We start from the raw sequence: 12367 nt of genomic DNA on the forward strand, positions 1-12367 counted from the left end.
CGTTTTAACCATTTAAAAGTGTACAATTTGGTGGCATTACATACAGTCACAATATTATGTAAACATCACCACTATTGATTCCCCAAACTTTTAGCATTTTTTTTTTTTTTTTTGTATTTTTCTGAAGTTGGAAACGGGGAGAGACAGTCAGACAGACTCCCGCATGTGCCCGACCGGGATCCACCCGGCACGCCCACCAGGGGCGAAGCTCTGCCCACCAGGGGGCGATGCTCTGCCCCTCCGGGGTGTTGCTCTGCCGCGACCAGAGCCACTCTAGCGCCTGGGGCAGAGGCCAAGGAGCCATCCCCAGCGCCCGGGCCATCTTTGCTCCAATGGAGCCTTGGCTGCAGGAGGGGAAGAGAGAGACAGAGAGGAAGGAAGGGGGGTGGGTGGAGAAGCAAATGGGTGCTTCTCCTATGTGCCCTGGCTGAGACTCGAACCCGGGTCCCCCGCCTGCCAGGCCGACGCTCTACCGCTGAGCCAACCGGCCAGGGCCCTTTTAGCATTTTAAACAAAAACTTTGTACCCGTTAAATAACTTCAGAGAGTTAGTTGTCTGTTGTCTCGTTAGAGAGACCAGTGACTGAGAAAAACTCAGTTGTCCACGTTGTTTTCTTACCTTTTCAATCTCAGAGTTCTTCTGTTCAAGCAGAAGCTCTCCTTTCTACCTCAGACTGCTGTCTTAGCCGTCTGACTCCAAATCTAGAACTCTTGCAGATGGCAGGAATGGAACTAAAGGTGGGCTCAAAACTTACTCCATGGAAGAGGTTGATTTGAGAGGGTGTAGGGTTTCAGAGGCCGTGTGAGGGCGGACTAAAAGGACAGGAGTTGGGCCTCCTCAGGCTAGAGTTGTGTTTGAACACCCAAAAGACAGCAGCAGCACATACACAGACTTGCTCAACCCTCCCCCAAGGGTTGCCTGAAATTTGTAAAAGTGCATGGGTAAATACACGAGGTCATAATGACAGGAAATAGGTCTGTTGCTTCATTCTTCAGTCGTGTGCGGAGCAGGGCGCCATCTTTGCCCTCAAGGAGCTCAGAGTCTAATGCAGCCAGGGAGTGAGGCACGACCTATAAACAGATGATTAAAATACTGCCATTAGCCTGACCAGGTGGTGGCGCAGTGGATAGAGCGTCGGACTGGGATGCGGAGGACCCGGGTTCGAGACCCCGAGGTCGCCAACTTGAGTGCAGGCTCATCTGGTTAGAGCAAAAGCTCACCAGCTTGGACCCAAGGACGCTGGCTCGAGCAAGGGGTTACTCAGTCTGCTGTAGCCCCACAGTCAAGGCACATATGAGAAAGCAATCAATGAACAACTAAAGTGTCGCAATGCACAATGAAAAACTAATGATTGATGCTTCTCATCTCTCCGTTCCTGTCTGTCTGTCCCTGTCTATCCCTCTCACTGACTGTCTCTCTCTGTCTCTGTAAAAAAAAAAAAATAATAATAATAATAATCTTTAAAAAAATAAAAATAAAAAAAATAAAATACTGCCATTAGTTTCCTGGTGGAAGTATGAAAAATCACATGAAGGCAGAAGCAGCAAGCTTTGGAGAACTTGAAAGCCTTCACAGAAAATGAGGTGATGCCTCTTCTGTAGAAAAGGGATCATAACACCCCCTTTTTATGTTTACTGTGAAGATGAATGAGATATCACATATAAAGCTTTTAATAATACAATTGTTAACACATGGTAGACATTCAACTAATGTTAGCTCATGTTATATTGTTGTGGAGAGATTTTATTGAACTGATGAATGACAGTATGCCCACTGATTGCAGGTAGTGGAGATTAACTTTGCTGACTTAAGCAAACAAAGGAATGAATGAATTGGAGCAGGGGTCTCCAAACTATGGCCCGCGGGCCACATGCGGCCCCCTGAGGCCATTTATCCGGCCCCCGCCGCACTTCTGGAAAGGGCACCTCTTTCATTGGTGGTCAGTGAGAGGAGCATAGTTCCCATTGAAATACTGGTCAGTTTGTTGATTTAAATTTACTTGTTCTTTATTTTAAATATTGTATTTGTTCCTGTTTTGTTTTTTTACTTTAAAATAAGGTATGTGCAGTGTTCATAGGGATTTGGTCATAGTTTTTTTTTTTATAGTCCGGCCCTTCAATGGTCTGAGGGACAGTGAACTGGCCCCCTGTGTAAAAAGTTTGGGGACCCCTGAATTGGAGAATAACAGAGCTCCCAGGATGGAAAGGAGAGTTTAACAACAAGCCTCGGAGAGAAAAGATACAAGGAAGCTTGGGGATCCTAGAATTAGAACAGACCTTAGTATAGTCTCTTTGGGAGACACAGTTCCGTTCCTACAACAATGATGTAACCCGAATTTTGGTGTAAATTGAAACACATCCTAGCCTAAGTCACTTACTTATTCTAACACAGTTGTAAAATCATCTAGAACATAAAAACACGCCTAAGCCACAGAAAAGAAGACTGTATTCTTCCACTGCACACAGCCAAACTAGTTCACCCACGTGGTCCATAAGTACGATGCTAATGGCATAAGCTGAAACACTCACATCTCAATTTTTTGTTTTTTGTATTTTTCTGAAGTTGGAAACGGAGGCAGACAGACTCCCGCATGCACCTGACCGGGATCCACCTGGCACGCCCACCAGGGGGCGATGCTCTGCCCATCTGGGGTGTCGCTCTGTTGCAACCAGAGCCATTCTAGTGTCTGAGGCGGAGGCCACAGAGCCATCCTCAGCGCCCGGGCCAACCCTGCTCCAATGGAGCCTTGGCTGCGGGAGGGGAAGAGAGAGACAGAGAGGAAGGAGAGGGGGAGGGGTGGAGAAGCAGATGGACACTTCTCCTGTGTGCCCTGGCCAGGAATCAAACCCGGGACTCCTGCACGCCAGGCTGACGCTCTACCACTTAGCCTACCAGCCAGGGCACGTCTCAATTTTAAAGTTTTCATGGGAGTGCGCGTCGTAAACTTGAAATGTCATATGTCAAGACTTGTAACCTGAGGACCCCTGTATGTGAAAATAGTATCGAATCAGGTGCATGTAAGCTCATTGTCACTACTATTGTCATAATTATCGGCAGTCCACGTCTTCAGTGGAGGCCCCCAGAATTGTTTCCTTTAGGACAGGGGTCAGGAACCTTTTTGGCTGAGAGAGCCATGAACGCCACATTTTTTTTTTTTTTTACAGAGACAGGGAGTGAGTCAGAGAGAGGGATAGACAGGGACAGACAGACAGGAACGGAGAGAGATGAGAAGCATCAATCATCAGTTTTCCATTGCGCATTGCAACACCTTAGTTGTTCATTGATTGCTTTCTCATATGTGCCTTGACCATGGGCCTTCAGCAGACCAAGTAACCCCTTGCTGGAGCCAGCGACATTGGGTTCAAGCTAGTGGGCCTTTGCTCAAACCAAATGAGCCCATGCTCAAGCTGGCGACCTCGGGGTCTCGAACCTGGGTCCTCTGCATCCCAGTCCGACGCTCTATCCACTGCGCCACCGCCTGGTCAGGCTGAACGCCACATATTTTAAAAATGTAATTTCGTGAGAGCCATACAAAGACCCGTGTACTTTACGCATTATCCAATAAAGATTTGGTGTTGTCCCAGAGGACAGCTGTGATTGGCTCCAGCCACCCACAACCATGAACATGAGCGGTAGGAAATGAATGGATTGTAATACATGAGAATGTTTTCTATTTTTAAAGTTATTTTTTTTTAATTAAAGATCTATCTGCGAGCCAGATGCAGCCATCAAAAGAGCCCCATCTGGCTCGCGAGCCATAGGTTCCTGACCCCTGCTTTAGGACTTTGTGCCATCAGTACTCTTGTTAAAGCGGAGACTCCCTCAAGGCTGTATTGACATTGACCCCTCCAACTGGAGTATGCGTGAGACTTGTCACACAGGATACAATCAAAAACATCAGAAATCAGTGTAGATTATAGCCATCTTCGTCTATGTTTATGTGTTGACATAGAAGAAAATTGAATAGGCACGGCCTTCCCAGTACCTTGATGTACCGCGTCAGCTTCTTTTCATGGTGATCCCAGACTTACGGATGCGTTTAGATGCCTTGTCAAGTGGATAAGGGACTGTCATTTTCAAGTCTAGTATTCTCTTGCTTGGCTCTTTTCCAAGTCTGAGGAAAGGGCTCCTATACTTTGTGACCATTCAGAAATTAAAGCTACTGTTCTGCATTTCTGCCTGCCGACCATGTTCCGTCTCTAATATACACATGTGCACACCCATACAGTGAGAGCTCATTTTATTTGTTGTATTTTGTGATGATTGCTGAAAGACCCTCGGTCATAAAGCAAGTGAATGGGTTGCGTGCACACGTGTATCTGGTCTGTCCATGCCCCTCTTTTCTCTCCTGCCTTTCCTCACCTGTTTCTGTTTTTCTCACATAATATTGCACACCGAGCTAATTTCTTACAGCAAACTTAAATAGACTGGCTGACGTTCAGTGCACGTATAGCCTGTTGCCGTGCAGTGACTTAGCCCACGGTGTTGATACTGCAAAGCGAGGCTGATAGCATTCCTGGCGACAGAAAGGCCACTAACCTGCAGCCTTTGCACTGCATGTTAGCCTTATGATGAATCTGATGTATCCCCTTAGGCCTCAGTCCGCTGTGCTCACCGCCTTTCATCCTTTCTTTCTGACAAAGTCTTATCAGCTCATTATTATTAGCAACTTTGCCTTAAGCTAGTACCTTAAAGCTTATTCTCACTTTCATACTCCTCAGTTCCTGTATTGTTCATACCAACCTTCTTCCTGTCTTTCCTCCCACACGGTAGTTATCCTATCCCCACCCTCTACCCCGGCCGCCAAGGTTTTCTAGGAGTGGGGTTTAGCTATACTAGAGTCGTCTGATGTATTAGTAACCAGCCACTGATGACCCATCTGCTGGCCCATCTCTAGCCAGGGTTGGGATTGGGATTCTCTGAGTTGTGTTTACCCAAGACCATATTAGCACTTCTTAGCTCTGCCCCTCTTTGGACAACCTGAGGTGTAGAACACGTACATAGGAGCAGCCACATTACTTATGGTGTCAGACTGCTGTATAACCTTTAACCTTCCCAAATCTGTTTCTCTTTCTCTAAAGTGGGGATAGTAACAGTACCCATCTCATGGAGTCATTGGGAAAAATTAAGTGAGGCCATATATACCGCTCACAAAAATTAGGGAATATTTTCAAAATGAATATGAAGCTATAAAATATCCCCTAATTTTTGTGAGCAGTATATATAAAGCCCTTACCATAGTTCTTGACACATGGTAAACAGTGAATTATGGGACCTGTTTCTGGGCTCAGATCACGTTTGTGGCACCTGTAGATGGGGGAGAAAGGGGGCTTTATAGAAATTACAATTTGTAAACTGAGTCTGAGGATTAGGGGTTAGCATCCCAGTGGATAAAGAAAGGAGAAGGATTCCTAGCAGCAGTAAGAACACATGCCGTGTTTGTGGACATTGCTTATCATTTACTCTGACTGAAGGAGGAGATAAAAGTGGGGAGGCGTGCCTGGCCTGTGGGGGCGCAGTGGATGGAGTGTGGACCTGGACTGCTGAGGTCGCCGGTTCAAAACCCTGGGCTTGCCCAGTCAAGGCACATACGAGAAGCAACTGCTATGAATTGATGATTCCCACTCCTTACCCCCCACCTTTCTCTCTCTCTCTCTCTCTCTCTCGCTCTTGCTCTCGCTCTCACTCTCTCAAGTCAATAAATTCTTTAAAGAAGAAGAAAGTGGGGTGGGGGGTGGAGGTGAAGCAGGCGAGACTACCAAGAACAGATCACAGAGAACCTCGTAGCGCTTGTGGAGGAGTTTAAACTTGGTCTTCTGTCAGTCCTCCCATCCAAATAATCTGGTTTCTCTGTTGAGCAGTCGCATGAACATCTTTGAGAGGAGCAAGAGCAAAAAAGGGAAAAGACGGCAGTGAATTGGCCTCATATGAACTGGCATCTCTTTAAAGCGAATATTCCTCCTCGAGAAGACTGCTTTGATTAAACATGGGCCTCGCAAGATTCATTATTGCCTTACTTGTGCTCCCTGTTGGGTGTCTCATTCATTAATCTGCTGATTAGTCACCCTGAACTCTTGCCTCCCCCTCCCGTTTTTGCATTCCCTTTTTAATATACTACGCTGCTCCCCCGGGACGTCAACTCCAGGACCCGTCTCTGGCCTGCTCGTGTTTGTTTTCTTTGCCCCTTGTGCCTGCCTCTGCTATAACATTTGTAGTATGTGTTAAGTAATCCTTAAGGTAACATTTTTATTATGTCATAAAAAGTGCATGGCAAATATATTATAACTCATGGACTTTGTTTAAAAATGGACGGATAATTTATTGAGTGTGTTACATGAGCCTCGCTCCCCTCCCCATCTCAGCCGAGAGGCGCAGCTCATTTGGCCTCGCCTCCTAGTGAGTGCTCCCACCCTGTGACATGCTGGGGAAGCGCACCCGGGGTTGGCTAGGAGTGACATCATAGTTTATGTACTCAATAAAAATTTAATTAAGTCATTACAGGAATTGCAGTCATCATTTAACCCTCTGATTTCTTCTGTTTAGTTTATTATTAAACATTCAGTAATACCAGTCACCAAATCTTGATGGCTTATAAAATATCTGCATGAATTTTAATAGCTTAAATAAATGGGAAAATATGAGTAACTGATATAAAAGGAACCTTTTCCTTGTGGTGGTGCTCTATATATGGGTTTTTATAAAAAGCAGAGCGTGATGGAAAGGATAGGAGTTGAACAAGAATAAGATACACAACCCCGTGCTATCTGGGAGGAGCTTCTCCATCAGCGTCTGCACGGACAGGCGTTCCGTATACAGCAATCTGGCAGTGGGGCACTGAGCCTGCGCACCAGCAAACAAAAGCTTAAGTAAGAGAATAAATCCCAGCAGAGGTTCACCGGAGGGAATATCCAGCTCCCCTTGGCTGCTGGGCTGGCTGGAAGGGCCCAGCGGGTGAGTCCAGTAGTTCAGGAAGCTGTTCTCACTTAGGCTCACCTGTTGCCCGCGTATCATGTGTCTGCGCTGATCAGGCTGCCACCCTCTTCCGGGAAGGGCCCTTTTCATGATCTAATCCAGCCTGGGTGATGATATCTGAAAATCATTTCGGGCTGTGGCAGCTTGCCAGTTCTCAGCTAGAGGTGAGGGGGAGAGGTCACTGGTGTTAGAATATAGGACAGGGAGGTAGGAGGGCCTTGCTCATAAGGAACCCCACTCCTGCGCTCCGCTTTTGCTGGGCAGCAGCCAGCCAACGTGCAGGTGCTCCCCAAGAGGAGAGAGCGTGTTCCCGAGTCAATAGACCGGCTGGAAAGCCAGAACCGAGGTCTGCAGATTAATGTGCTGGTGACGTAGGGAAATGCCTGAGGATGGTGAAGTAAGACACGTGCTCGTCCAGAAATCGGGTTCTAATCCTGACTCTGACACTTAACTTGGTGTGTGAACCTGGACAAGCGTCTTCTCCTCTTTGGGCCTCAGTTTACCATTTCCTCAGAGGGCTGGAGGTAGGTGGTTTCTGAGGGCCCTTCCAGCTTCAAAGCCTACAGGTTTGATGCAGCCTATAAACCAGCTCCGTGAGCCGGCTCAGTGAATGTTTACCTCTGGGAGCTGCTCCCGCCGTTGTGTTTGACATCGCTGACGTCCGGGCATGGCTCTGGTTCTTCTTGCACAGTTGGGAGAACCACCGGTATGGGAGTAGGGAGAGCCCCAAAATGGGTATCAGCTGGTCTGGGTGTAGTCCCATCCTGACATTACAGAAGGAATGCATTTAGCTAGCTCTGGCTTACTTCTTTCCTTTCTTTTTTTTTTTCTTTTTTTTGTATTTTTCTGAAGTGAGAAGCTGGGAGGCAGAGAGACAGACTCCCGCATGTGCCCAACCGGGATCCACCTGGCATGTCCACCAGGGGGTGATGCTCTGCCCATCTGAGGTGTTGCTCCATTGCAACCGGAGCCACTCTAGCACTTGAAGTGGAGGCCATGGAGCCGTCCTCAGCGCCCGGGCCAACTTTGCTCCCATGGAGCCTTGGCTGGGGGAGGGGAAGAGAGAGACCTAGAGAGAAAGGAGAAGGGGAGGGTAGAGAAGCAGATGGGCACTTCTCCTGTGTGCCTTGACCGGGAATCGAACCCGAGACTTCCACACACCAGGCTGACACTCTACCGCTAAGCCAACTGGCCAGGGCCTCTGGCTTATCTCCTGACTCCTTTCACCTCAGTCCATTCTGGAAGGTGGTCCAGTAGAAGTTTGGCAATGTAAGAGTCTGAAATTTCAGAAACATGGAAGGTACTCAGCAGCATAAAAAGGGAACAAACAGATGGGCACCACTGGATAGAGCATGCCATGCGTGGCACTCGGCCCTTGCAAGGGTTCAGTCATCAGCATGCCAGTCTCAAACCCTGCTTGGGACCAGGCCCTGGACTGGGTGACAGGGCTGCCAAGATTAATCAGACAGTTCCTTATGACCTTGAGTGGCTCACAGACTGGTGGGGAGACAGGTACACAAGTAGCTCTAAACCGTGCTGTGCTCCTGGGGGAGATGTGCGAACAGAGGGCTCTGGGGGAGCGGGGGGTGAGTGGCTGACCTGCCCTGGGTGCGGCGGGAGTGGTCACAGACAGCTGCACAAGTGTTGCTGCCTTTTTAAAAATTATTTATGACTATAAAGTATTGGAACTGATTTTAGTTTTATGCAAACAAACCAAAAGGTATCACTCATAATTCCTTGAATTTGCAGAGCACTTGACAACTTACTGAGTCTTTCAGCATCCTTTATGAATGAATGAATGAATGAATGAATGAATGAATATGTGTTTATTTATTTGCTCCTCAAACCAGCCCTGTGTGTAGGACATTTAAAAGACAAGAACATTGATTCAGAGTTTACTTGACTTACCCAAGACCACCTCCTATGTTGATAACAGAATTATGACTCGAACCCAGGTTTTCTTTTCTTTTCTTTTTCCTTTAGGTTTTTTATTTATTTATTTACTTTTTTATATTTTACTTATTCATTTTTATTAGAGGGGGAGGGGGGAGAGAGAGAGAGAGAGAGAGAGAGAGAACAGGGGGAGGAGCAGGAAGCATCAACTCCCATATGTGCCTTGACCAGGCAGGTCCAGGGTTTTGAACCGGCAACCTCAGCGTTTCCAGGTCGACGCTTTATCCATTGCGCCACCACAGGTCAGGCGAACCCAGGTTTTCTGACTAAATCTCCCACTCCTCTCCTCTACCCTTCTTCAGAGACCGGTGATAAAACACAGGATTAAAGCACTCAGTCTTTAATTTATGATCCTAAGGAGAATGATCCTTCTGGAGGCAGAAACCTTGTGGAACGTGAGGCACGTAGACCCTGGAATCAGACTGACCTGGACGCTAACCTCAGCCCTGTCACTGATCTGCTGTGGGACCTAGGGCAAGTCGCTTCCTCTGTCTGAGTCTCAGTGTTCTGCATCTATAAAAACAGGACAGTAGCATTTCTACCTCTCTGAGTCCTGGGGACGATTAGAGGGGATGATGTCCACGAGAACCTGGCCGTTCCCCAGCGCTCAGGGAAGGGGAGGGAAGTGGTGAGCATGGTCCTGGTCAGGGCTGTTAAGCACAAATCTTATTCTCCACGTGAGGTTCCAAATGACTTTTGGTTTCTAAAATCTGGCAGCTTAAATATGTAACGATCCCTTGCTGCGGATTCCACATTAGGGCAGATCTGCTGGGATTGCGGAGGAGTGACAGCTGGGTCCTGCCCGCGAGCCTGTGTCTGGAGGTCACAGTTGTAGCCTGTTGAAGACAGGCAGTGAAGGCACTGGAGGCTTGGAAGGCCCTCCTGCCGTGCTCTGGGAGGAGGCCTGCCAGGGCCTCCACGGTGTCACTAGAATTGCGTTTTCAGAATAGTCTCTTAACACAAACAGTCCTGCTACTTGAGCCTGTCTTCTCTCCCTCTCCTCCTGTGCGTGGCCACAGAGAGCCTCTTTCTGCTCAGCATCTCGGGGTCCGGCCTCTTTCCCCCGTTCTCACCTCTGTCATTTCCTCCTCTGTCCTTACTACAACGAGCTCTTCTGAGTGATCCTTAAGACATATCCTAGCATGGACCAAGATACCTTACGGGCGGTCCTGCCACTCGTCCCCCTTGCCCCTCCCTGAGTTTTCTTACCTGTCTTTGCACCTTTGCACACCTGTTCCCGCTGTCTAGAATGTCGTCTGTTCTCCCCCTGATTCTCTTCTGTCTGATTCCTCCTCCTCCTCCAAAGTCCACATGTATGTTACCTCCTAGAGAACTCTTCCCCAGTCCCCCAAGCAAAGGACATTTGTACCAAAATTGATTTATGGCTCACCACTTTTGGAATGGAATTTGAGACATCATGTCACAGGATGGTAGCAGGTGACCCTTGAGCAACCTGACACTGATCGCCTGCGCTGTTGAAAATCCACATATAACTTCTGACTCCCCCACAACTCAACTACCCTCAGTATCCACTGTGGATGCCAAAATCCATGGGCGCTCAGGTCCCCTTCATAAAGTGGTATAGAGCAGTGCACACAGTAGGCCCTCCTCATCTGCAGACTCACACATGTGGGTGGAAAACAGTACAGGTACTTACTGGAAAAATCCGTGTAGAAGCAGACCCACGTGGTTCAAAACCATGTTGTTCAAGGGTCAACTGCAGTTTTTACATGTCTGTTTTCTAATACTGGACTAGACAGAGTGTCCCTCCATTCAAGAAACTGTTTCTTCTACTTTGTGCTCATAGGGTCTAGCACCAAGCCTGACACAGAGCTGGGCTCAGCTCATTAAACTGAGTTAGTGCTCTGTGTAATTTGCATCAAGACCTAAAAGGGCCCTGGCCGGCTGGCTCAGTGCTAGAGCGTTGGCCTGGCGTGTGGAAGTCCCAGGTTTGATTTCTGGCCAGGGCACACAGGAGAAGTGCTCATCTGCTTCTCCACCCTTCCCCCTCTCCTTTCTTTCTATCTCTCTCTTCCCTTCCCACAGCCAAGGCTCCATTGGAGCAAAGTTGGCCTGGGCGCTGAGGATGGCTCCGTGGCCTCTGCCTCAGGTGCTAGAATGGCTCCAGCTGCAGCAGAGCAACGCCCCAGATGGGCAGGGCATCGCCCCCTGGTGGGCGTGCCAGGTGGATCCCGGTCGGGCACATGCGGGAGTCTGACTGCCTCCCTGCTTCTCACTTAAAAAAAAAACCCCAAAAAACTAAAAGAAGCTGTCAAACTGGGAAGAACCCTGACAGATCAGGGAAATGAGGATGAACAGCAGTGTGAGCTGTTAGGGACCCTCTCTCTTTGTTCTATAAGAGTGTGCGACAGCTAAAAGCCACAGATCCTACTTCTTGGTTTGTTCCTTTCTTTCATACTTTTGTTTTTGCAATTTTGTTTCCTGTAGGTTAATCCCTATATCCTGAAGAAGAACATGATGGCTATGACAAATAATTTCTACGCAGCCATCCTGGGATACGATGAGGTAAGAGCATTGGCGAAACCTTTGGCAGAACAGGGGCTTTCCCCAACACAGGTTGTGAGGGGAGCCACGGGGCACGCTTCAGGGCGTCTCCGCTGGCCACGGCGGCTCAGGGCTACTTCCCCGCCTCACTGGCAGCTAGAAGAATGAGCCCCGGTTTCCTGTGCTTGGGAAAGTGAGAACTGTACACTGCGGGCTGGTGGTTCAACAGTCAGCACGGTTGAGCGGCCGTGTGGAGCAGGTGGCGGGGCAGGGCGGGGCAGTCATTCTCAGTCTTTCGTGCTCCCAGGGAAGACAACATACACACGGAACCAGCACCATCTGCCAGACAAAGGGCACACTTTTTTGTGTTTAACTCTGAAAGCAATACGTACTCATTTTAAAAACTCACAAAACCGTCCAAAGGGTTTGAGGTAGAAAACAGAAAGCCCCTTTCCTGTGCGGCCCGCCTCCCTGCCCCAGAGGAAGACTGTTGAGAATCTGTTGTGTGTCCTTCCAGATGTTATCCGGGCGCACAAGCACCCTGCGTTTGTTTTCTCTGTGCAAGTGGGCGTCACACTGTTCACACTGCTCTGCAACTTGCCTTTTTCACTGGACAAGGTATCTTGGGCATTCTTCAACATCAAACATTTAGCTCTGTCTCATTTTTTAATGATAAAATATGCATAACATAAAAATGTAATAAACATTTTAGCCATTTGTAAGTGTGCATTTTAGTCACATTGAGAACATTCACATGGCTGAGTGACAGTCGCCACCCTCTACCTCCAGAGCTCTTTCCGTCTTCCCGAGCTGAAACTCGCTGCCTGTGAACCACGGCTCTCCCTCTGCCCTCCCCCAGCCCCTGGGAACCATCACTCTGCGTTCTGTCTCTGTGATGCCGACTCCCCTAAATACCTCATGGAAGTGGAATCATCCA

General features: G+C 48.3%; 1 protein-coding gene across 2 annotated transcripts in view; it reads left to right on the plus strand.

The window, feature by feature from the left end:
* Positions 1-12367, plus strand: part of UQCC1 (ubiquinol-cytochrome c reductase complex assembly factor 1) — a 101125-nt gene that overhangs the window by 80153 nt on the left and 8605 nt on the right. For both annotated transcript variants that reach the window (XM_066383997.1, XM_066383998.1), the window contains one exon: positions 11374-11451. In XM_066383997.1, the coding sequence (XP_066240094.1) occupies positions 11374-11451 (78 nt within the window). The remainder of the gene's footprint in view (positions 1-11373; positions 11452-12367) is intronic.

The sequence above is a fragment of the Saccopteryx leptura genome, chromosome 5 (assembly GCF_036850995.1).
Source record: "Saccopteryx leptura isolate mSacLep1 chromosome 5, mSacLep1_pri_phased_curated, whole genome shotgun sequence".
Lineage (NCBI taxonomy): Eukaryota > Metazoa > Chordata > Mammalia > Chiroptera > Emballonuridae > Saccopteryx > Saccopteryx leptura.